At 45.7% G+C, this 26,047-nt stretch overlaps 1 protein-coding gene across 1 annotated transcript in view; it reads right to left on the reverse strand.

Annotated features, from left to right (window-relative positions):
* Nucleotides 1-8,059, reverse strand: part of LYPLAL1 (lysophospholipase like 1) — a 50,327-nt gene extending 42,268 nt beyond the window's left edge. The window contains exons 1-2 of the mRNA XM_028531356.2: nt 7,922-8,059; nt 4,264-4,363 (exon numbers count right to left, since the gene is read on the reverse strand). Coding sequence (XP_028387157.2) covers nt 4,264-4,363; nt 7,922-8,015 — 194 coding nt within the window. The 5' untranslated portion in view covers nt 8,016-8,059. The remainder of the gene's footprint in view (nt 1-4,263; nt 4,364-7,921) is intronic.
* Between the last annotated feature and the right edge of the window lie 17,988 nt (nt 8,060-26,047).

Here is a 26,047-nt window from a genome sequence, read left to right on the forward strand (position 1 = left end):
GGAAGCCAAAACCGTCACCTTGTTTGCATTTTTAATGTTTGTAGATGAAATGTATAGGGCAAGTTTAACATAGAAAGGGGAGGGTGAAGAATGTTGTATGGCTATAAGGTTTCTACATTTTGTGTGAAGTGGTAAAAAAACAAAGAAACTAGGTAAAAGTTTGAGAGAGAGAGATGTATGATATATATAAGACATATATATGATATATATGATATACACACACACACACACACACACTATATATATATATATATAGTAATCCCTCAAGCAACCAGGAATAAAATGATAAGCAAAAAATGGAGTATCACAAAATTCAAATAATCCCAAAAAGAAAATGGAAAGAGGAGAAAAAAAGTAGTAGACAAATTCAAACATATCAAGTTACATTAAATGCAAATGGTCTAAACAAATCACTTAAAAGAAAGGGACTGTTTCAACTGGTTAAAGGGAAAAAAAGCCCAAACATATGTTGTCTTTAAGAGCCCCATTTTAAACACGGTATAAATAGGCTAAAAGTAACGAGATGGAAAGCACATACTAAGCAAGGCTCATCGAAGAAAGCACAGGATGAGAAGAGACACGCTGTGTGAAGCGTCAGCACGGGAAAGCAGACGCACACTGTCCTGGTGTTGCTGCAGAGAGGGTGACCCACCGTTCTCCAGGGTGGAAGTAGCATTAACCAGGAAAACCAACCGTCGCACACCGGCACACACTCCGTGATGTCACCGACAAACACAGGCAGAGAAGACGGACAGATCTGAGGGAGGGAACAGACGAACCCACAACCACAGCTGGAGGTTTTGATACTCACTCGTCAAGACCTAATAGAACAACTTACGAAGAGAATGACTATGCAAATATGAGATCTGAGCAATCGTGTAACCGCCTTCAACTACTGACAGTCACAGAATTCCGTCCCCCAAAGTGTACATGGGGCCGAGAGAGACATGTCCCAGACCACGACACATCTGCGGCAGCATCGAAAGACTGAAAGGGTACAGACTGTCTCCTCGGACAATGAAGAGATGCAAGATGCACTAAGACTCAGTCTTCAGCCAACAGAGATGTGGTTCGTGTTTAAAAATGAAAATATTTTAGATCTCCTAATTACCACTTACATATCGTGTGAAGTTTCTAATTACTCCGAGGGTCTCAGACAGCTGAAATTCAAGCGTGGCGTTGTCTGCCCTTCTCATAAAACAAAAGAAAAATAATCTCAGAGTAATGTTGAAATGCATTTTCTATTGATAAAACAGTAAACCAGTCTTGCTTATTATCCTGTTCATAAAATCCCTCCAACATTTAGGAAATCCTCAGTCAAAAGTTCTGTGGCCGCCGGCAGCCTTGGATCGCGGACAGCTGGTTCCCGACCCCGAAAAGGACCAGTGACACACAGCAGAGCCACCGCGTGTGACGCTGCCAGACGTTTCACGCCGGATGATTCTGCTAGCTCAGTGCAGGGTTCTGATGCTTCTACTTAAGGCATATTTTACAAACTCACTGAATCTGTATGTCAGTACCAAACTAACTGGCATTATTATCCTTAATTACAAGTTTTATTTCGCTGTTTTATTTGACAGGGCCGGATCAGGGATAGAGGCCCGAATTGTAACATTAGACAATACAGATCCCTATTCATAGTAAAAACACATACACACTCTTTCGGAATATTTTTGAAAAGCTTTTGAGTTCCAGAATAGGAAATTACAAATTACACTGAATTGGGAGGTCTTTATGTCTTCATTTTGGGAATCTCAGAACCGGCGAAAACAGGAAAGCAGGACTTTACAACTCCATGCTCGCAGGAGTGAGCCTGAGACTAGAACGGCCTTTGAAAGGAAGTGGAATTTTGCTTTTAATGTTTCTGACCTAGAGTAATTAAGTCTAAAAATAAAGGAAGCCCAGTACATAAAGACCTGTTCTTAGGTGCAGTCTGACTTCTTTTTGTATTGACTCGAAGACAATAATGCCTTTCACACTTTAATTACCTCAGATATTTGTTTTTCGAAAACGTAAACAGCTGACCACACTGCAATGCTTTTTTTTTTCTCTCTGGAGGAGAAACAAGACACCAATGGCGTGTGTGGGATAAAAGCGTAATTTAAAGCAGGGTTTCTGCAGCCGGGCACCCTGAGCCTGGGGCTGCAGGACAACTGTTTGCGGCAGCGGGGGGGGGGGGGCGCCCTGTGAAGTGGGGGGTGTCCAGCGGCATCCTGGCCCCTGCCCATGGGACCCCTGCAGCCCTTCCTCTCGGTTGTGGCAACCAAAAGTGTCTCCCAACGTGGCCAGATGTTCCCTGAGGACCATCATCTCTGCATGAGAACGAATGATTTAAATCATTTTATTAAACAAAAGATCTTACATGTTCAGAAACTGTTTCTCATGAGGAATTCAAGTGAGAGTGACAGGATCTACCACGGGGGCTCCCAACATGCTGTAATGGGAACTCCTCCTGCAGGCTTAAAGCGACGCTGGCTCCAGCCACACGCAGCTGCAGAAGGAACATGCAGCTGGTGCAACTGAAGAGCTCCGCTTTTAATTTACTGATTAACTGGCATTCAAATTCTCATGTGCCATATGTGTAAAATACACATCAGATGTCAGAGATCTGGAATGAACCAAAGAATGTAAAATAGCACTTTAATCAGTTTGTACTGATTACATGTTGAAATGATAATATTTTGGATATAATGGGTTAAATAAAATATAGTATTCAAGTTAATTTCACCTGTTTATCTTTTTTTAAAAATGTGGTGTGAAGAACATTTAAATTTGCTTATGTAGCTCATATTACATTTCATGGGTTAGCAAGGTCTAACATGTTTGACGATCTGTCCAAAAAGCTGTTGACTAGGAAAACGTATAATATCAAAGAGTTACTATGAAATGTTAGTAACCAGCATTAGTCCAGTGAAACATTTCAGTGATTTGTTTTACTAAAGTCACCACAGCACCCACAAATAGTGTTGCACTTAGTGCACACGGAGAATTCTGACCTCTCCTAAGTGTCTCTGGCTTCCAGTTCCACATGCGCTGGTCTGGAGTTCCTTTCGCTCTGGCGGTGACATGGAATTCACTGGCTGAAACATACCGAGTCCCAGAATCGTGTTGCCAGGGCTCATCCACCAGACCCGTGTCATCCCACAATCCTACCTGCGTTCGGGCTGAAGCGGGCCTGTCCCTCCCTCCCCACTTTCCCCTTCCCGACTGCGCGACCCTAAAGTCCACGGCAAAGAGCAGGCTCTCCGGCCATTTCCCAAGACAGGCAGCTTCCAGCACAAATAGACCCCACTGGTCCTCGGCTCCCTCGCCCACACTGTCAAACCACTACGCTCCTCTAGAGTGACATCAAATAGTAACTTTTCTGAATCTTCAGTCTTACAATGAAAGTATCATTTGATTGTTCTCCCTCTTGCAAGTCTACTGACTGAGGTAAGATCTTGGTAGTGCAACCAAAAAGGTCCTTGAAGAGCTGTCTACTTCTCCTTAATACTGAGTTAATAAATTAAGCAGAGCATTTGCATAAGCATATAGTGTGCTTGTCAGCATAAATGAAGAGCAAATGGAAAATGAGGTCGGGTGGCATAGCTCAGCACACATTATTTGTGTGCACACACACACACACACACACACACACACAGAACGTGGAAGCCCCACTTCAGAGCACGTGTTTAGAGTAAAAGGGACTGTGCAAGATGCTAATTTAATAATGATAAAAAGCACTTTGACTTCAAAACTATACTAATGTCATGACTGGGCATTTTGTTAAATATACTTATAGGTTGTCAAATCAAAATATTTATTAGCTAGCCAGTGCCATATTCCTAAAAGCTTATTAATATTACTTCTGAAACCTTTTAAGTGTTGAAAGGATGCCACAAAACCCTTTTCCAGAGATTAGAACTCTGGCTTTACTAAAGTATGGAAAGAGTATGCTGGGTAGAGCCGCCAGTTCCTCTCTGGGATGCAGGAGGGGAACCAGGGAGCCTGGACAGTGAGCAACCTGCCGGGCCAGAGGGGGAGGGCCCACAGGCCGCGTGTGGGACAAAGGCTAGGAGTTCTGGGGAATGTTTTACCAAGAGGAAGAAGATTCCTTACCTGGTAAAACTCGGCCCAACAGTGCTATTGCAAAGGAAAAAAAAGTACCCCAATTTAAAATATTTTAAACACAGAATTAAGCTTAAAGCACCTCTAGCTGGTACATCTATTTATATGTTTTATGTCAGAGCGTTATCCTGAGCATGGAGATCAATTACTACTTACCTGGGGGGAGCTGTTGGATAAATGATCTTGATGTGCTGGAACGTTAAATCTTGATTTAGAACCTGCTTGATCCACCTTCTCAGTCCTTGTCCAGAATCACCTGACGAATCACAAAACCTAGATCAGCATAAAGCATTTTGACGATACAATGTATTTAAGAGCAGTCTGTAAACTTCATGTCATACAGAGGATGGAACAAGGAATAAAAAAATAAACTCTCCATACTTAAAAATAACTGCACAGCAACTGACTTATCAATATGAACTGATTGGGAACCAAGAGGGAGAAATAATTTTGATTATTTTACTTCTAACTTTGATCACTTTAAAGACCTTGTTTGTTTAAAGGGACAAATCAATGAAGTAAATCAATTTTTCTAACTAAAGATTCTATTTCTTTTCTGATTTTAAAGTTATTTCATATTTTTACTCTTAGAAATAGTAAATTCTTAAAGTGCGTATATGCTTTTGCAGTTGGAATAGCCTAAAACAATTTTCTTGGTAAAAACAGTAAAATCCTTCAAAAGGGATATCGAGCATGCATGTATTTATTTTTAACCTACATAAATTAGCATTTAAATTTGATAACATGTTTCCATGACCTCAAATAACAAAAATAACCAAAATTCCTGCAAGAATTAGTGTAGGTGTATTTCCATAAAAAAATGGAAGGAAATATTATGTTGACAACATCTTATGTTGTCCTGAAGAGGAAATTTTGAAGGTAGCAACCTTAATTTTTTAACCAATCAATTAAAAAACTATTGACTGGATACCTGTGAATGGAGGGCACAGTTTAGTGAGAGAAACAGTCAGTCGGTGGATCACATGTAACCAGACAAATGTAACCAGTGCAAAGATGAGCCACCTGGTGCTGCCAGGGTCTGTGGACTCAGAAGTGACCCAGTCAAGGAGTTCGGGGCTAACTTCACTGGAATAAAAGCTCTGCAAGGCAAGGTTCATTTTGTGTTTTGTCCATTGAGTTATTTGTTCATTTAATGCCTGGGCATCCCACAGAGAGCTGCTGAATGGTTTGCACTCGAATCTCCGGGATGGTGCAAAGTGAGTACAGAAGGAAAGAGCATCACAGATACAGCACAAGGCAAATGCTAAGACCCTTCACAGGAAGGGCAGTGTGACATCTAAGACCTGAAAAGCAGAAAGTGAAAGAGCAATTGAGTATAAGATGAGGTTAGATGCTCTTCTCAAAGCAACTGCAATAAAGGGTTTGGCAAGCCTTTGTCCCCAGTCCCTAAGAAAGAGGTAACTTCCAAACCCTTAGAATTTCCTGAGTGATTCGAGTATCTGTGTTATTCCTGGAAGGGCCGCAAACCACACAATAGTCTCCACTAAGGAGATGACTCAGGGTGGGAGCTGGTCAGCCGGGAAGACCAACCATGTGATTAGACGTTTGGGGCTTTGAACCACATGATATCAGTCTGACCTCCAGGGAATAGAGGAGGCTGGCGGTTCGAGTTCCACCCCACGTCCATCCTATCTATGTAGCAACCCAAAGAAGAACCCTGCATACAAAGCTCAGGTGAAATTCCTTCGGTGACAGTATCCTTCTGAGCATTGTCATACCTCCATGCTGGGGGGTCATTCATCACTGAGGGTGACAGAAGATTCAAGTTTAGAACCCTCCCGGGCTTTTCCCTCTGTGTCTCTTTTGGCTGGTTCTAATTTCTACCCTTCTGCCATAATAAAAGTGTCATAAGGGAAGAAATAAGGCTAGAGAGACTGCAGGGACCCGACAAAGGCTGAGAGCACCCAGATGCTCCAGATATTTTCGTGGCAGGAAGGTGGCTTGCTTCTAAGGGTCACGCTGGAGACTGTGTGAAGACAGAGCGGAAGGACCAAAGTAGACGTGGGAGATCAGTTAGGAGGCTACCGTTCGGGTGGCGGATCCTTAGACGAGGGTAGCCGCAGGGGAGTACACAGAAATTGGTACTGGAGATACTTAGGAGCTAAAAGGAACAGAAATTGGCAATAGATTAGTTATGAGGAGGTCAATGGTGAAAGGTTTGTATCCACACACAAATGGGCAATTGTTCCAGCGATACACAGTTACAGGTTTTTAGAATGTCATAATTGGCAATTGAAGACAGAGAGGATAGTTCATTTAAGCGAAGTGGTCTAGGGAAAAACCGTTTAGGGGTATTCCTTAAAGATACTGTAAAATAATTAACTTGTTAGAAGGAGTATGGTGCTGAGGAATTTCCGGGTGCTTACAAGTGAACACCCTCGGAGCTCTGAATAGTCATAGTCACCTAGTGCAAAGCTTTGCGATGGCCCTAAGACACCTTGCCTTCTGTATATACTTCATCAGCTAGGTCTTTCCCTTGAAACATCGTTGGTCCTTTTCGATTTCCAAAATGATACATCCTAGTTCAGTTTGTTTTTGTTTTGTTTTTCACTGTACTCCATCCAGAGCACTGACTGGGAACACAGAAAGCTCTGGTTCAAGTCCCAACTCCATCACCACTTACAAGTAATAACCAAGTGGCCTCCGGCAAGCCACTACCCCATCAGGACTCAGTTCCAAATCGACAAAACTAGGCCCAACTGCCATTTCCAGGTCTCCACCCTGCACCTCCATAATCCCTCCACTCCCCAACCGCCATCATCCTGAAGCCTGGGTAAGTCTCAGCTCCAGGACCACTTGCTTAGGCAAATCTAAGCTCTTCAATTCCAAGCGCCTTAATAAACCCTAACCACAGCTTTCCCTCAGAGTCCTCTTGGTAGTGCATCAGTCACCGTCTTGTGATCTCCCCTCCACTGCTGATGCCAACTAATTTGAACTCTTTGTTTTTAACTTTAGGTAGGCCCCCTGAGGACACCACCTGCATCTCATTTCTTTAAAAACAAAACAAAACAAAACAAAACAACCCAGTTCCCAAGAACTTACCCTGGACCCAGCACTAGGGATGCAAAGATTAAAACAAGGGTCCTTACTCCTAAGGAGCCCAAGATCCAGTGGGGAAGACAGACATAAGAGATTACAGATCGGTTTCAGAAACGCTGTACTGAATTAAGCACATGTTACCAAAGGCAGGTGGACTTGACTTTGTGCTGTATCTTCAGGTGCTTAGTGACAGGAGGGGGAAAGAAAGGGAAAAAGGAAGGAGGAGCAGAAAAGAGATCATGAAAATAATTTAACTGTGAATCTCAATTGCCTGCATCACTTCAGGAAACTGGAGAGAGAGATGGCAAGTAATCCGATGCAGCTGAAAACTCAAATCACTAACAGCTGACCCTGAAAAGTAACTTATTTGTCTCTAGCAGAGGACTTACCTTACTAACTCGCTCTGTTTAAACTGGGGGGCGGGGGGGGGGAGACGAATGGGGGATACAAGGGTGGCACGGAGACAATGGTGTGGATGGAAGGCTGGACACATGGACCGGAAGCGAGAGCGGTGGGCCAGTGATTGCAAGACAGAAGGCAAAGGGGGACGGCTGGGGACAGGTGGCAGTGCAGTCCGTGTGTCCACAGCCGCCAAGCCTAGCTGGAGGGGACAGGACTGCCACCCTCCCCGAGCCCCCGGGGCCTTATTGGGGTTAGAGGCCCGAAGCCGCCTCCGGTGGGGGCAACACTGGGGGGACGGCGTGGAGGGTTTTCCCCAAGCTGCGGAAAACAGGGACGTAAAACTGTGATCCACCTGAGCCGTGCAGGAAAATCAGAGAGGCGCTGTGCCTCCCCGCCGGCGACACCACGCACCGCTGCAGGCGAGCTGGCCCGGACACAGCCGCCATAGCTACTGCCACGCCCCGGGTTTTGGTGGCCCCGCCCCTCCGCCCTCCAGCGTGCCCGCGCACGTACGCACGCGGGGCGGGGGCGCGCCTGAAGCCGCGCGTGCGCAGAGGGATAGGTTCTCCTGCCTCTGAGTCAAGTTGGAAGCGTGAGGGTCTGTGGATGGGGCGAGTTTTTGGTAAGAATGGTATTATACAGGTGACAAGTTCGGAAAGGGCAAGGAATATATTTATTTTTTGCTGTAGGATTTTTAACTGCAATCCTAAAGTCAGGATTATTTTTTTATTTGGAAAATTGTTGGTGTCAATATGTTTAAAATTTAAGAGGTATCACCATGTATATATATTACCTGATACTTTGGGGCTTGAACAAGATGTAACTTTTTATAGTCAGGATGCAGTCGCCATATTATAAGAACCCTTTGTATAGTTTAAAAAACTAGTTTAGAAAGCAAATCCAATTTAAAGAGGGACCATTTCACACCATTAAGTTGACTATTATTGAAAAAATGGAAAATAAATGTAGGCCCCGAAGGGGAAGACTTGGAACCGAACCCGTGCATTGCTGATGGGATTGTGAATGGTGTAGCAGCTATGACAGTAGTTTGGCAGTTCCTCGCAAAGTTAAACAGAATCACCATACGGTCCAATCATCCTGCCTGGAGATGTAAATGCAAAAAAGCAAAAGCAAGGACCCAAACATGTATTTGTACACCGGCGTGGACAGCAGTGTTCGTCACAATAGCCAACCCAAACGTCCATCCACAGATTAATGGAAAACAAATGTTCCACAGACACACAATGGAATATTCAGCCCTAAAAAGGAATGAAATTTTCCTACATGCTACGGCACAGACGAACCTTGAAAACATTATGCTAAGTGAAGGAAGCCAGTCACGGAAGGACGAATACGGTATGATTCCACTTATGTGAGGTAGCTAGCACAGGCACATTGTGAAAGACTGGGAGTGGGGTAGCCGTTACCAAGGGCTGAAGGGAGGGAAGCATGGGGAGGTATTCTTCATTGGCTATAGTCACTGAACTGTATACTTAAAAATGGTCCAAATGGCTGATTTTATATCATGTCTGTATTATCATAATTAAAGAAGCACCCTCTCCTCCCCAAATGGCATTACTTTCCATATAAAGATCTAACTGTAGACATTGTTTAATACTGAGTGCTATGGCCCTAGCAGGTGGCTCTGTCTTTACATAACATTCAGAAGCAGCCCAGGAGAGCTTTAAGCGCTATTAAACACCCGACTTCATTCATTTGTAGTCTGCATCATGTTTAAGCAATTACAACGTACCTTTTTTGTTAAAGGTAATCACCCTACTCACGAGTGACTACACTGCTTATCCTCGTGGGTGGGTTGCCGGGATAAGCATTAGGCTATCACACTGTTACACTCGTGCTGGGGTTGTGAACGGCCCCACCTGCCATTAGTTAATTAGGTCAAGAAGGAGCTCTGAGTCCTGTCACCAAAACCTGTAGGTCTTGAGCTGAGAGTGCTGAGGGGGAGGTAGGGAGGACCAGCTGCGGCTGGGTTGAACTCTGATGATCAATTCTCAGAAAAATACTTGTGTCTCTAGACCTGCCTTCCCCACGTGAATCTCAGTACCTTTCAAGAGCCAGGTGAGAGGCAGGCAGCGCTGTACTAGGAGAGGCCCCACAGAGACCTGCCAGGTAAGGCTTTAAGTTTTACTCTTAGAACCCTATTTACTGCCAGAAAATGTTGCTGTGAATGACTCCATGCCTTTGAGACAGCAAAAAACCAGAAATGGTGATTTAACAGTTATGATTATGATGGTTGCTAATAATAATAATAATAATAATAACTGATACTCATTGGACTTTGTAGGTGGCAAGCACCGTCTTAACTCAATTCCCATAAAACTCTGGAGCAGTACTATCTGTTTTTGCCCGTGAGGCTCAGAGAGGTAAAGAACTTGACCTGGGGTCGCCCTGCCAGTCATTTGTGGAGTCTGGACTCACGTGGAGGGCCTATCGGACCCCAGAGTTCAGGTCCTTCATCGTGACCCACATTTACACGTCAGCTCACAAAAATAAGACCAGACGCGTCCCAACTATTTTGTTTACAAACAAAAACAAAACGCATCTCCTGGGATTTGAACGGTAACCCTTCAAGCATCTCTGTTGAGAAGGAGTTCCTGTGTTTCTTCAGATGTTCCCAGTTCTCTTGCTGGTTTTCCCCTGCACCAAAGTGAGCACCAGTTGGAGGGGTACCTGAATGCGGGGATTCTGAGTTTTCACCTAGGACCTGAGCCTTCCCAGATTCAGGGTCATTATTAGACTCAGCCAGATTCTTCCAAACCTAATCAAAGTGCTCTTTTATTTCCAGTGATTTAAATGCTTAGCTATTGTTGCTATTCCTTTCATCTTTATTTATAGAACAAACAGAAGGTTTTAGATGACTATATTTAGAAATGCCATCTGGTAGGCAAACTATTGAACAAAAATGTTTTGTTCCCTTTCATGTGACTGCATTACTTTGAAATGTAATTAAGTTTCAGGATGGTTGTTTGCTTCTTTTATGGTGGATCTCTTGCCCTATTGAACTCGGGGGAACATTATTCCTAAAAGATTTTTATTGGTACATTCTTTTATTCTTTGTGTATCTTTTAATTTTTGTTGTTACTCATTTGCTTTCAGCCAGTCTGTATGTCCATTGTGGATACTTCCTTTTTGGTAACTTCAATGTCTCAACTAAAAGAATGAGGTAAACAAAATAAATGCAACAAAGAAAAAAAGTCTCTCTTTTTGCAGAGGTTCAATATCTATTGAGATCTAACTTTACAAATGTAAGGGTCAGAGGTCAGAGTTAAGTTTGCCGTTTCACTATGTGTTTAGAAATTCTTTAGTGTATACTTGTTGGTTTTCAACAAAGGTTGAAAGATTAGCCATTTAAAGTACTATATTTGGTATTTTCAAATGGTTACAGTTAAAGGAAGTCACATTAGTCATGCAGACATTGCACACTATATATTTGTTGTTTTACTCATTTTTGAGCATCAAATGATACCCTCTCCATTGGTTGGTTTTATCTGGGACATTATCCAAAGTGACAGAGAAACACAGGCACATAAACAGCACATACACACTGGGGACATGTCTCAGCATTGGGTCATTTTTAAGATTTTGTTATTTAACACTATAAGTTTCTTTATACATTCCCCTTATCCATTTATGAAAAATAACTAGAAAAAACCATAAAGGTCCCGAGTTGTAGTGAAACAGAACTAAACTCTTTAGAAAGGCATTGTGAGGTGTGATTATGAGCTTACACACCGCCACGAGGCCGGCCACAGTTCTGGGGATCTTAAGCTTTTCCCTGCTCTGGGCCCAAAGGCCCTCATGCCTGCTGCTGCTGCAGCGAGCAGGGCCACACCGCACCCAGCATTTGTACATCCGGCCGTTCACTCAGCTGTTCATTTCCACTCCTCGCTCTCATCCTATGGGTCTGAAAACAACCCGCAGAAAGAACGAGCTTTGATTTCACGCTGCCGCTGTGCTCCGTCCTTCGTAAGCCTTCTCTTACTTGACGGCAGACTGTGGGGGGGGGGAAGTGTGTGGGTAAAGAGAATATTCATTTAGTTTTTTGCCCATATTCCCCACTGGTTTATATCTACATGGCCATTATAGAATGCCTAATAGACAGTGTTCACAAATATCATGAACTACAGCTGTGTCAATAGGAAAAGGACGAGGGATGAACAGGCCATCCACTGAACAATTTACGTTTTGAGAAAACACACTGAACATCAGCTTTTGGAACCGTGGCTGACAATCTCAACTTCTTGTTTCAATTTGCACCAGTGATGGTCTTTGAAAAACTGTTTATCTGTGTAATTTATTTCTCCCCTTTAACAATTTGTATATTCTTCTTGCCGACATTGAAGGCTAAATGGAAAAACATTCACAATATTTTGTTTATGAAGACAAGTGGGTTGACTGTAATAAAAATATTGATTCATGTCTTGCTTCTCAGTGAGAAATGCCACCCATGAAGTCTGTTGGCACTTGAAGTATAATTTCAAGAAAGCCAGAAAAAGTACATATTTTACTTGCAGAAGTCTGAATGATTTATTTTTCTTAACATAACATGTAAAATGCATCAATATTCAATGTAGGCTGAAAACAAGTTAATGGCAATTTTTATCTAAACTGTGTAAAACATCAAAAGGCCTTGCAGTATCTTAACATAGACTCTAAGACTGTATATTCTTTTCTACCCAGCACAGACATAAAATTTAAAATCTAAAAAAATTAAAGCATTAAAAAATAAATAGTGATCAGCTTGTATGAAGTTATTTTTAAAAGAGTAGATTCCCATATGCTATGTAGATTTAAATCTTCCCCATAAAGAACATTCTATTTATGTCAGGTTTTTACACTGTGCAGGTGGACTGGAGAGATGAAAAAGAGTGTTCCACGGTTATTAAAACCATTGAATATGCTAACAGCTTCTCTCTCTTGCCACTCTCTTCGGTGAGTAGTTCTGCTCAGGTGCATGGCTAACATCTGGAAGCCACTGGGTAGAATAGCTCCCACCAACTTGTTGCTTATGCAGGGAAGACCTCGTGGCCTGGCCGTGGAGAAGACAGATCCCGTGCACCTTCGCTGCACACACGGAGACTTCGAGAATCTCACCGTTGTCTTTAAGCCGCCCTTCAGTCTGGCGAAAAGACCGGACTATTCATAACCATGTTCTTTGTCTGCAAACAAACTTCCGGAAGACATAAAAATCGCACTACCCATGAAACCTCTTGATTATTTCAGTTCACACAGGACATGCTTTGCATGTTCACCCGTGGCCCTGGCCATAAACACAAGGTGAATTGCGTTTTTTCCCCCTACAAGTTGTACTTTGTGTGAAGCACCAAGTTTCCCTCATAACATCATTAAGGGGACTTCAGGTCTGCCTACGGAAGGGAAATACCGAGTGTGACACTGAAAGTTCAACCATATTCTTTGCACATAAAACAGCAACCATTGCTTAGCTCTGTTCCCCAAGTGTCTCGGGCATTTCCAAGTGGCTCAGTCCAAGAAGCTTCTCTAGGGACTTCATTAAAAAGACTCGTGTGAGCTGTTAAAAATGGCACATGAATACTTTCAAGAACCAAATAGATATGTGTTTAAATAATGGTCTCTATCACACATTAGGGGGGGAAAGGCTTGTTCTTTATATTCACAGATTATGCTAATCATGGTAATTATTTGGGGATCTGAAGCTAAAAACGAAGCCCTTTGAAGAGAGAACTTTAATTTGCTGCTGCGATGGTTGTTCCCCGAGATTGTCATTGTTCGTAATTATTGTCTTTTTTGGCCTGTGGTTGACTAAATCCTTTCCTCAAACGATGCAGCCGCATTCCACATTAGTACATTCTTAGAGGTTCTGCTGAGGTTCCTTGCCCACCTCCCACATTGTTTGAAGGAGTGCTTTACTGCATGACCGAGAGCACTTCTCTCAGGCCTGGCTGTTTGCAGGCGGTTCTCGTAGGTTTGGGGGTACTTGCAGCTTTGGGGGTATTTTGTGCCCAGCCCGGTGAAGCTGTATTGTGAGGGCCATTGTTTGAATTCAAGTGGATGAGAAAGAAAGCTCACGGTAAGGGTTACAAAATCAGCAACTGCTCGCATGTCCCGGTGTCTCACGTTCACAGAAGATGGTCCAGCATTCACTGCTTCTCAAATGCCTGAGTCTTAAAAAAACTGACAGCAATGCCGAATTCCTGAGCGGAAAGGGGAAACAGTGCTAACTCCCTGGAGATGCTGGGGACCGTGATAAACTGCCTTCACGCTGGCAACCCTCCTAGGGGTTCAAGTGGATACCAAAAACTTCGTTCCTGCCACTGAGGATGGGCAGTAGAAACTTTTCACTGCACTTGACCGAGTTAGTTGAAATGTTAGGAGCACGGCAGGTTGCTGTCTGCATGCTGAGCCCTAGAACCAAGATAACTGACAGTCTTAAAGAATGTGCCTTTCCTTTCTGCAGTTTGGAGAATAGCAACAGGGCCATAAGGGAAAAGATACATTTCAAAGCTATCTGCTTCATAGTTAGAACCTACTACATTGAGTCAAAATCCTCCTTATTTCCACTATTTTGGAATGTGTCATGGTAAATTGAGTACCAACGCAGTAGTAGTAACACTGAGAGTAATAATTGTGACAGGGGAATCGATTTCTTCCTGAAAATCATCTGCCATTGCAGAATTTGCATTTGTTTATGAGAGAAATACTTCAGTGATGCATTTTATTGCATTACGGAAGATAAAAACAGTAATGCAGCTCAGCTTGTATGACTGTAGCTTTTAATTGTGTCCAATAAAATATACTTTGGGGAATTTGAAGAAGGTTACTTTTCACAGTAATCTATTTTGAAATGTCATTTTGAAATGTAATTGCACCTTCTAAAAGCTGTGATCAGAATTCCCTCATTTCATTCTATTATTTATTTATTGGCACCTGGTTTTAGACTATCCAAATGGTACTCCTCCCAAATGTTAGGCGTGCTTTTTAGTTGTATCAGTTAGTACTTATATATTTTTGTCTGTTTTTACTACTAGAATACATATTACCTGATACCATGAGTATTTGATTATATAATGGTTGAGTCCGTTGAAGTCATTTATTCAACCCAATGATATAGAATATTCATGATCCATTCTGTTAAATACTGTTGGTAAAAAAACAGGATACATCAGGCTTTGGTCCCACTCTTGAGGAGCTTACATTTGGTAGGGAGATGAGAAGCAGAAGCATACGTATCTATTCTATAAAGTAAATACTGTTAACTCCTATAAGAAAGTTACAGGTAAAGTTTTAAGCTCAGAGGAGAGAGAATGTATTCCTAGCTTTGGTGAACCAGGGGATGTGTATGTGGACTAGAATATCCAGTTCTGTAACTATTACAACCAGAAATCCCAGCCACTGGGTTCTAAGGACACTTAGGAGCCTTCGGACAGGCCTTGGGGTTCAATATGGGGAAGGAAGGTCCCTGACAATGTATATTCTCTTGCTGCTTACCTTGTTCTGGCTCCCGCAGGTTGATGTCTAGCTCTGATTAAGGGGTTTCTTCTTGTGATAAATGGGCGCCAGCTTGCTGTGATGGTACAGTCTGCATGGTTTAGCAGGCCTGCGTGACCGGGACATGGTGGCCTCGCCATGGATGTTGGCTGGTGGAGTGGAGAACAGCTCGCGAGGAACTGAGTGTGAGCGTGAGCCATCGGGCACCGGCTCGGAAACAAAGCAGCCCGAGGAGAAACCTCGGGTCCCGATTCTGTCACGCGATGGAAGTGACACGAGAACACCGTGCGTCCCTCTCTGAACGCGATTACAGTTATTCAAGAAATATCTGCCGAACGTCATGTCCCCCAAATCCTCCATTTGTGCCTTCGTATCGCAGCATTTAGGTTGTTAGGGAAAAGCTCAGCCTCCTTGTAAAAGGGATAATCCCGTTTCACTACTGGATAAATAGATCATTATGCGGTGTTTCCAACAGCTTTCCGAAAAATGACCCCTCCGAGGTTCAGCAAGGAACACAAAGGTGATTAGGTTTTATGCATTTATGCCGCTTCTCATTACATATAGTATTCAATAAAATGGAAATCCCACACGACACTTCTGTGTGCCCCACGGGGCTAGTGCCATAAACTCGCGTTCTTATGGCATCTCCTTTTTGGCGTTTGTTTGTCAAAATGGGGTGGAGGGAAAAGTGTTCGTTTTGCCAGTTTATGTGATGCCATAAAGCAGCATTTTTCATTTTTCAACACTTATTAGCTCAGCTCCCCAGCTGTGCAGCACCACGCCCTGGTGTGAAATTGAGAGGGAGAACTCTGACAAGTTTATATTAGCTTAAATTTATACCTTTTCTTCTGGGTGGGGGAAGGTTGTTTTTTTTTTAAGGATATTATAATTGTGTGATTTTGCATCATAAAACTTGTATAACAGGAAATAATCCCTTCTGGGAATGATTATCAATATATCATGCTTGGCTCTCCCAAACAAATAGTAACAGCCATGTAATAGAGGGAAAGTGAAGCAGGAAGTCAGTGCATTAATTAAGGAATGAATTGATGGACCCATTTACTCTGTTTTTATTTTCTGCAAATTACATATAGGCCAGTGCCTTGCATGACAAATGCTCAAAACTTATGCCAAGAGAGAAAAATAACAGCTCCAACTCTACCTACGTAGTCGGGTTTTGGTGTAATTATTCATCGACCAGTTTCAAATCTTTATTTTCCTTGTTTTCTGGAAAGCAGTTTCAAAGGGGCCGAATTAAACTGATTTCACAGAAGGGGTGGTATGGCCAGGAGGAAACGGGTTAAAACAATGACAGTAGCGTGATGTAGCACATTAAAATGAGGTGATGGACTACAAGCTAAAAAATGTTAGGATAAACAAACTTAATCGTTGGTGTCGGGGATTTGTCCTTTCTCACACACCCTAACAAGTGACAAGCAGAGGGGAGACTCTTAACGTGTGTTTTTTGCAGATCTGTGGTAAGTGAGGCAGTGCAAGCAAACACACCTAAAGCTCTTTATGTTTACATTGTGTGCGGGGCTGAACCATTGACACACAGTCAAGCTTTTAGCTGTCTCCTGAGTAAGGCTTTGCATCGGAAGGTGGCACGGGAGAAGAGCCTTTACAAATCCGGAACAAGGCTTGACAAATATGCTCCAATTGTTCCAGCCAGATCCATGCGTCAAGACTTGCGTAATGCCCAGGCTGGCCCTGCCAGCGAGCACACTGGAAGCAGCTTTCCTTGGCCTCGTGGCTTTGTTTGCACATGTCAGACGCAAAGGAACCATGGCGAATCTTCTGGAGTCCTGAAAAATGCAGGGCCATCTTCAGCTGAGTTCATCCAAACCTGACGCTCACCATCTGGTTCCAGGTGGACAGCCGGGACCCTGGACACGTCAGCGGGCATTTTTAAAGGGGGGCATGGACTTTTGTGCCAAGTGAAGAGGCCCTTCTATCGCTGTCAGTGAGATAGCTCTAGGAGACCTCATGGAAGTCCAGGTTCCATCTTTTAAGCATGGCTGTGGCATCCAGGCGGGCTGCAGCGGCAGGCGGTGCACGAGTCACTGGAGATGTGGAGGGACCCAGTCTGAAGCAGAGGGCACTGCTGCGTTGGGAAGGAGGAGGAAATGGTTTTCCAGGGAGCACGTGGCACTCTGAGCACCGGAAGAAAATGGGACCCATCTCCAAAATGAAAACCACGTGGGTGAAAGTGAGGCACTGGGCTTCTCAACCAGCCTTTCTGTCCATGACCTGTTTTACCCTGGGCGACCCCAGAGACACACTAGCTTCTAGAAACATATCTCAGATCAGAACTGATTTAAAAAAAAATATGAGAGTGGCCTGATCGTGTATGTAACAAACTAGCACAGAAGTAACTCCAGGGACAATATACTGGGGAGACTGAGAGAGGCTATAGGAGAGACGTGTTAGAAGTGTTTTTTTAGACCTGGGAGAGACAAGAAGTATCCAGATTGAAGCGCTGTTTTTCAGGACTGGGGTGAAGGCACATTGGAAAGGTGGACAGGCTTAGAACTGGGAGGTGAGGTGTGGGACGTCACCTACAGTGACTCCCTCCCAGTGTTCCGGTGAAGCTGCCAACGAAGGTAAAGATTGTAGAGGGAGGAGCGGGTGTATCATGAAGACAGCGAGTTCAGCTTTTCGCAGGTTGAGGTGTCAGCAGGAGTTCGGTGACTGATGGAAGTACGGGCCTAAAAGTTAGACTGGGGTGGAAGTGAATTTGGGGCATCACCAGCATCCAGGAGTCAAATAAAACCATAGGTGTGGAAGAAATGTTCTGAGAGACAGGAGGAGGAGGTTTTTGAAAGACCCATATTTCCAGGCTAAGCCGGGGAAGAGTGATCAGGGGAAAACTCTCAGAAGACACCGAAAAGGTGAAAGGAGACACGAGGAATGTTGAGAAAGCTACGAAGACAGTTGTTCTGAGAGGCAGGGGCACCACTGTGGGTGTCGGTGTGAGGGTGAAGTGAGACAGTTGGGTTGGCAGGCAGGGGGGAGTCGGCCGTTCCATCGAGGTATCATTGACACACTGCACTGTACGAGCTTAAGGCTCTGGGGTGTCGAACCCGTGGCTCCTGCACCGCGTGCAGCCCAGGATGGCTATGGGTGCAGCCCAACGCAAAATGGTAACTGCACTTGCAACGTGATGAGATCTTTTTGTGATTGTGTGTCGCAATGCATTTAATGTGTGACCCATGACAATGAACTCCTCTTCTTCCAGTGTGGCCGGAGATGCCAAAAGCTTGGACACCCCTGGACGGCATCGTGGCTTGACTTACATCAGTTGCAAAAGGATTACCGCAGTGAGTTTAGTTAACATCTGTCGTCTCATACAGGTGTAAAAATGTATTTTCTAACTTAGGAAGTCCTCTCGTAGCAACTTGCAAACATATCCCAGAGTTCACCGTAGTCCTGGTGTTGGAATCGCATCCCCAGTTTGATTTATGTCGGAACTGGCAGTTTGCACATTTTGACCGCTTTCTTCGTCCAAGTTCCCCCATCACCCACCTCTGGTCATCACAGATCTGATCTCTTTTTCTATGAGTTTGCTTTTAGATTCCGCATATAAGGGAGAGCATACACTGTTTGTCTTTCTCCGTCGGACATGGCCCTTAGCCTGACGCCCTCTATGTCTGGCCATGTGGTCGGAAATGGTGGGATTGCCCTTTTTGTGGCTGAATAGTATTCCTCGGTGTATGTATGTTTGTGAGACCAGCGTCAGCAGAGCGCTGGGGCTGGGACTCTGATCGCAGTGGCTCAGGGTGGGAATCTGGAGTGAAAAAGTGAGCACAGACTATTCCTTTAAAAAGTCTACCCATAAGGCCAGAGGAGACAGGGGTAAAAGAAAGGGGGGTGTTTTTAAACATGGGGATGACGGAAGCACGATCCCCATGGACAAGAGAAGCCGGGGAGAGGGAGCCTGGGACAGCGGCTCGACCGAGAACTGTAAACGCTGGAAGGCAGGGGGGGCGGGGGCCTTGGACGGTAGGGGCATGCTTCCTCTAAGACCACAAGGAACTGCGGGCAGACGTGAGCCTAAGGACAGAAGTGGGAGAAAAGTGGAAGGATTTACAAAGGGAAAGGAAGCTGAGGAAAAATGGGGAAGAATTGCTAAGCAGCCGTAAATGAAAAAAGAGCTGATCTACATTGTCATTAAGTTTGTTTCGGTAGCTACTGGATAGAAAAAGAAGAAAGAAACCACTAGATGACCTTGTGTTGGTGGCAGCAAGGCAGAAGGTCAAGGGGAGGTGGCCCTGTGGGTCAGACCGGTGGGCATGCAGCGCTGTCGGGCTGAGCAGGGAAGGAAGGAAGGCAGGGAAGGACAGGGCGGGTGGGAAAATAATTCGAGGAGAAGGCCTGCAGGTCTCCATGAGGGTCGCTGAGCCCATCTCATGGGAGCCAGGGAACGAGAGAGGCGAAGGGCCGGCTTTTATGTGTCACAAAGGACGTTGAGAGCTAATTATGTCCCAGGTGGAACAGGAATATTTTCATGCAGAGTCTGGCAGTGCGAGAAAGGAAGGAGGGTTGCGCAAGATCTTTCAGAGTTGGTGGAGTTTTGATGGTGGGGAAAGAGGAAGCCAGTCTGTGCCCATAGTTTTTTAAAAAGTCACTGGGGACGGGTAGGAAGAGCAGTCATGAGGCTGGGGGTGGGGCAGCTGGACGGAAGCAGCGGAACACTGGTCGGCCGGAGCAGAAGTTGCGTTGGGGTTGATGAGGATGAGGAAGACGGGTAGGTCAACTGAGTTGGGGTTGTCAACCCCTCCTGCATTATAGAGGGACTTGAAAACCCATTGTAGGGTGAGGGCTCTTATCGGGGGGGGGGCGCTGGGATCCATAACAAACTGTTGAGCAGGGGAATGCCATGAAGAAAGTCATGGGTGAGGGCCATGTACCTGGGTGGAGACAGTGGAAGGGATCTCGGAGAGAGGAGTCGATGCCCCAGGGTGTCTATCAACAGGAGGCTCAGGTGACAGAAGACGGCGGGTCTGAGAGCTGGCGGAATAACCGTGGCGAACGGAGACAGCAACAGTGAAGAGGTGACAGAAGCATCTGATGACGAATCAGACGCAGGGAACATGCAGGAGGCACAGGACACCCCAGAACCATCCTGCTCCTGGGGGTTGTGCGGGCGCTGGACAGAGAGAGCGTGTGGGGGCGGCGAGGGTCAAAGGAAGATGTGCCACCTGCAAAGACCCACCCCATGCTTCCTGTTTGTGTCGTGAGGACGTGCATTTCCTGTGAACCCACTGGGCGTCACAAGCTCACAAACCAAGTGATTGTCCTGTTGTTTTCTGCATGAAGACGGGCAGGCGGCAGAGCAGCCCACGGTCGGGAGGTGTCAGCAGCAGGCATCTGCCTGGCGTGAAGAAGTGCACCTGAAACCCGTATAATTTTATGAACCAATGTCACTCCAATAAATCCAATACATTTTTTTTAGGAAAACCTTAAAAAAAAAAAGACATTGGGTGGCTCCTTTCGTCCCTCGGAGCTGAGACCTCTGGTGAGCGGGCTCTGTTAATGATGGCTGCGTTCCAATTACAAGACCTTGAAGGGAGGATAATATGAAAAAGACCGTTTAATCACACCTTGACTTTTTTTTGGTCACAGCTGCACGAGAGTACAGGCCCCGTGCTGGGAGCCCTCCCTTTGATTGCAAAGCATAAAATTTTTACAGGCTTTCCCCGCCCCCCCTAATAAGTTAAAATTCGGGGTTTCTTCTATGTTTCATTTAACAGTCCAAAGTGCATAAGTGGACCCAGCTAAAATATGCTTTTCAGAAAAGATTTTGATGGTCCCTAGTTATGTGGGTTGTGGAAAAATGTGGATTAGTGAGTATTTTAAATGGACTTCACTGTGTAATAGATTTAAAACCGGGTTAGATCAGTAGTAACCGAGCGTAGTAAAAATACTCTCTCAAAATGGTTGTTCGATGGCAGAAATATGACAGAATTTTATTATATTTTTGGAATTCACTTTATTCTAAAATATTTCCTTTAAGTTTATTTTTATGGCACGCGCCCTTTAAGAGCCTGTTGTTTTATAATTACGTGGAGGTCTACGCTGCACAAGGCTAAGGAGTCTCTTGACTCTGAGTAGATTTTGTTCTCATTACCGGACCATCAAAAGTGAAACTAAATGTCGCCAGTAATGACTTGTGTTTTCTCTGTGTGAAGTGTGATTAACAGAACCTCCCGCCCCCCCCGCCCCCCCCACCTAGAGTGTGATTTACAGAAGTTTTCATTTAGTTCTATATTTAGACTCTCTGACTCTTTGGGGGATTCTACAGTCATTGACATGCTTTCTCTAATTGTGTGTCGAAGGAGCAGCAGGAGTGGTGTGTTGGTTCCCTAGGGCCACCGTAATAAATGAGCACGAACTGGGGTCCTTAAAAAGACAAGATTCTCTCCCCGGGCTGAAGGACTGAAGCCCACCCTCTATCCCAAACCTGTGGGCAGGTACCCATCCTGGACGCTTCCGGCTGCCGGAGGTTCCTGGCCATCCTTGCTCCTTCCTGCCCTGTCCTCCATCACCCAGGCTCTGCCTCTGTCTGAGTTCACGTGACGTTCTTCCCTGCATTTCTCATCTCTGCTGTGCCCAAATCTCCCTCTCCTTTCTCTCCTAAGGGCCCCAATCATGGGATTTAGTGCCCACCCTAAATCCAGCATGATCTTCTCTCAAAACCCTTAATTAGTGACATCTGCAAAGACCCAATAAAGTGATATTCTGAAGTTCTGGGTAGACATGAATTTGAGGGGGGGGGTGGTCACCACATTCAATCCAGTACAAGTGGTAATAAGAATGTCTCACGCTTGCTTTATTCCCCATCCTAAACCCCATCAGCCAGACCAGCTGCAGAGGGGAGGGCCTGCTGGGGTGAGCGGCCAAAACTGGGGAGCCTCGGGCCCTAGCTCAGGAAGTGCGATCTGGCAGCGGAGCCATCCCTGGAGCCTTGCGAGTTCCATGGAGCATTTACTTGATGAACCCACAGCGAGACCCCTGGCCTTGCGTAAGGCTTCCAAAGTCTCCTGGTTGTTCCAGCCATGGGAGCCTGTTCAGCGAGCTCGGCTCTGGTGTGGGAGCCTGGTGCACTGCCTCCTGGGCTCCAGTGCGGCGAACCTGGTTAGCACTTTGTTCACGGCTGTCATTTGTGTCTTCACAACTGCGGCCCGTGGCCCCTGTGTTGTCATCGAGCCTCACGCCAGGGAGGCAGGGGGCTGAGGTGGGATCCAGAGACTTGTGAAAAGCACAGGATGACCCTCTGTGAGTTCAGGGAGTGTTGTGTGAGCCGGGAGGGTCTGGCCTGGAGGCCCCTAAAGGGGAAAGAGAGCGAAGGTCTGCTGGCCACTGGTCCAGTGCTGGAAACGATGCCGAGTGCCTGACGCCTCGGTGGTCCGGAAGTGCAGGCTTCTGGGGCTGGGATCTCAGGTCCTCGGTGCTTTCTCCGAGCCCCAGGTATTTCATATGCAGGATGGGCACAATAGTAGTAGCCCTTCACAGACCTGTGGTAACAAGTAAACCCGTCTATGCAAGTGTTGAGAACAGTGCCCGACACAGTGCATGTGTTGAATGATACATGTCCAGTTGTTAGTACTACCGTACACAGGCCACTTGAGTTGAGTGAGTGTGTACGTAACCCTTGACCTCATGGTGATGATAATTACTGTGAATACTGCGTGGTACTTATGATTTGTGAGACTTTGTACGACCATTTTTAAAGCCCTTCGATGTACTCGGCTGAGCTACGGGCTAGACACACGGACGTGGGAGAAGTCAGGTGGAGTGTTTAGGGAACGGAGTTAATGGCAGACTAGCGCATTCAGGTCTAGGTTGTCTCACCTGCAGGCCACACCATGTGTATTAAAGGGGAGAGAAAAATTGATGGATATTCAGTGACTCTGCCCCAGGCTTCAGGGACAGGGAAAAATGAACTGAGAAGCATCCTGTGTAACGGAAAATATACTGATTTAAAAGTCAGAAAACGTGCATTTTTTAGCACGCTCTCCGCCACACCACTCCCCTCCCCCTCTGCTCCCCCAGGCACGTGGCCTGTGCCTTCCGTCTCCTAAGCTCAAGGACCCTGCTTTTGCTTCTGGAACGTGTTTCCCGAGCCTGCCCAGCCCGGCTGGCTCACTCCTGCTACCCCTGCGACGTTCTAAGTAAACTTTCTGTTATAATTCAAAAAGAAAAAAGAAAACTTGGATTGTAGGCTCTTCTCTGCCATTTGGGCTGGAACATGAGATCCAGGCTTTTGCAAAGCGCACGGGCCATCATTCACGGATGAACCCTCCCTCCTCCAGTTCACGGGGTGCATTTCCACTGGTAGAGCTCTGAGCGGTGACACGCACCTGCCTTCTTCATTCGCTGGGTGTGTGTTCTCCGGAAAACTACAGAGTCTGGCTTGCGGACACCCTTCTCTGTGTGACGTTCGGGCCGCCGTGTGCTCAGGAGATATTCTCGAGTGCTGTTATGGGTGCTGCAGGGCAGGGCTTTTCCATGCTGATGCCGTGAAAACATAATAATACGACTGGGCTTGGACAGGTACCTGAGTCCGACCACCCACCAGATGTATTTTGCTGCCAAACAGGTCAAAGAAATTCCACCAAAGGGCTTTGAACTTTCTTGATAGTGAATAATTCACATTTCATTTTCAATGCATGGGGAGTTATACTGAACTATAAATGTTCAAAGGTACTTTTTGGTGCATTTTTTTTCAAAGACCTTTTCCCTTTGTCAATTTTATGTTTAGGGTTTGCTTTAAAAAACTATTCTACCTTGTTGAGGGAAAGAGAATCCTTTTATTTATTTTTTAAAGAAATCTTACCGTGGGGTGTTAATCAGTGGTCAAAGCCATCCCCCAGAAAAATGACCTATTTTACAGCCTTTGTCTGTGTGTGTTGACCAGCTCCCATGACCGGCATCTGCCTCATTCTCATTGCGTGCTGCCCTGTTAGACATTCTCCCGCGTGACTTGTAGGACACCCTCCCGCCGGACAGAGCAGGCACTGCAGAAATGCCCGATGCCTCGAAGGGTTTGTCCAGCTGCGTGACACAGGTAACTCTTACCTTCGACCCCTTCGAAAGTGACCGGTTCCCTGATGACCATGAAGCTCAGAGTTGCTCGTGTCTTACTGAGAGCGACCAGCGACCCGGGCAGCTGCCTCAGGAGCACGCATTCGACGGCATCGCCCTCTGGCCTGTGGAGTTGGGTGTGGTAACCCAGGCCGTCCTGCCTTCGCCCGAGAAGACTGTGCCTGCATCTCAGCCCTTCCCGTTCGGACACCGCTGCAGGGCTAGCACCTGCCAGCACCCACTCTGGCTGGCCAGCCACCCTCCGTCTGCAGGGGCGACCTTCCCCAGCCCCCTGGGAAACAGCATTCGCCACCGCCCTTCAGGACGGCGAGTGTGCGTTGCTCTGGTGTGTGTATTTCCGTATTCTCTCCGTGTTGATAAATCCCGCATACGCTGGCCCAGCATCAGGGCAGGTCAGCCCCTTGTCCCCACTTCCTAGTGTGTTCACAGTGGGGACTGTATTGATTTATGTTCCCGTGAAATTATGCTCTATATGGAATCTCCAGTGCCGCTTGGATGTCTGCTCCTTTGCTGAAGCTTCCCCTGAACTCTTACCCCGCCCCCCCTCCCGCCACACTGAGAACCCAAGTCCCCTTGATGACGACTCATACTAAGATCAGCCAAAGCCACCAGCTGCAAGAATGACCTTTGTGACCGATGTGGAGGGTCTGAATGCAACTAAGCAGCTGTTGTTCAGGAAAAGGCTACTGATCCTGTCATCCCAGTGGCTTTTAAATAAGCCCCAGACACAAGCACACCACTGGTTTCCTTCTCAGAAGGCTTCTTTCGATTGTAGCACCAGGATCTCCTTCTTCCCAAGAATTTCATCTTTCACGATTCTGCCTAGTTGTGGTCTCTAGACCCGCATTACCTGGGCTTGAACCCAGGCCCCGCCGTCGACAAACTGTGTGACCAGGGGCAAGTTACTTACCCCTTTTTGTGCCTCAGTTTTACTACCTGCCAAATGGACCTGATAACAGAACCTAATATGCAGGGGTGAATATGAAAGTGAAATAGATAAATCTATGTAAAACATGCTTAAAACAAAACCTGGCATGCCCCGAGTACTGACTACATTGTAGCCATTGTTAGTGACTCCCTTCCCTCGCCCCCTAACCTTGCACTTCTGAGTTACTATCACACACAGGCAGCCTTGGGGGGAATGCAGGTGGGATTCTAAACAAAGCAAACTCCGAAGCAAAGGGAAGCTTCAGGTCTTAAGGAGTTCCAGGATAGAAGCCATCTTTCATGTCCCTGCTCTTCAGTGGAAACTGAGAGCCGGGAGGGGTGTGTGTAGGGCATCGGTATTTCTCTTGGCCAGTGTTTCCCGATCTTTGCACACCTGGAATCTCTTGGTGAGCTTAACAATCTATGAGAGATTCCATAGGCTAGAAGGGGGGTTCAGGAGAGGGTGTGAGTGTGTAAACGAGGTCTCTTGGGGGTGGGGGAGGCATGTGGTGCACAGATTTCGTGTTGAAAGCTCTCCTAGGTTTGGGGAAGGTGCTGCTTGTCCATGCATTCGCTCGTTCCACCTACGGTCTGAGCACCTGCTCTGGGCCAAAAGGAAAAAGAGAAATCATGCTTGGTGCTCGGGGAAATCCAACATGAACTGAGCACTGTTTTTGATCTTTAAGTAAATAAAAAATATAGGAAGGGGGACAAGGCCCTTTCTATATTTTATCTGTATTAAAAGGTCACATACCGATCTTTTAATTTTGGAAGGAAATGCGTGAGATGTCCTCCATATTTTTTTTTGTGGCTGAGAAGTGTGATTGGAAGGTAGAACTTGGTCAGTGGGGTGAATGTAAGAACTACCTCTCCGAACTCACAAAGGATGCATCCAAGAATTTTAATTTAGGAAAATGTATCAAATGATCTTACGAAAGTAGGCCTTGAATAAACC

Source organism: Phyllostomus discolor, chromosome 15 (genome assembly GCF_004126475.2).
Source record: "Phyllostomus discolor isolate MPI-MPIP mPhyDis1 chromosome 15, mPhyDis1.pri.v3, whole genome shotgun sequence".
In the NCBI taxonomy this organism is placed as follows: Eukaryota; Metazoa; Chordata; class Mammalia; order Chiroptera; family Phyllostomidae; genus Phyllostomus; species Phyllostomus discolor.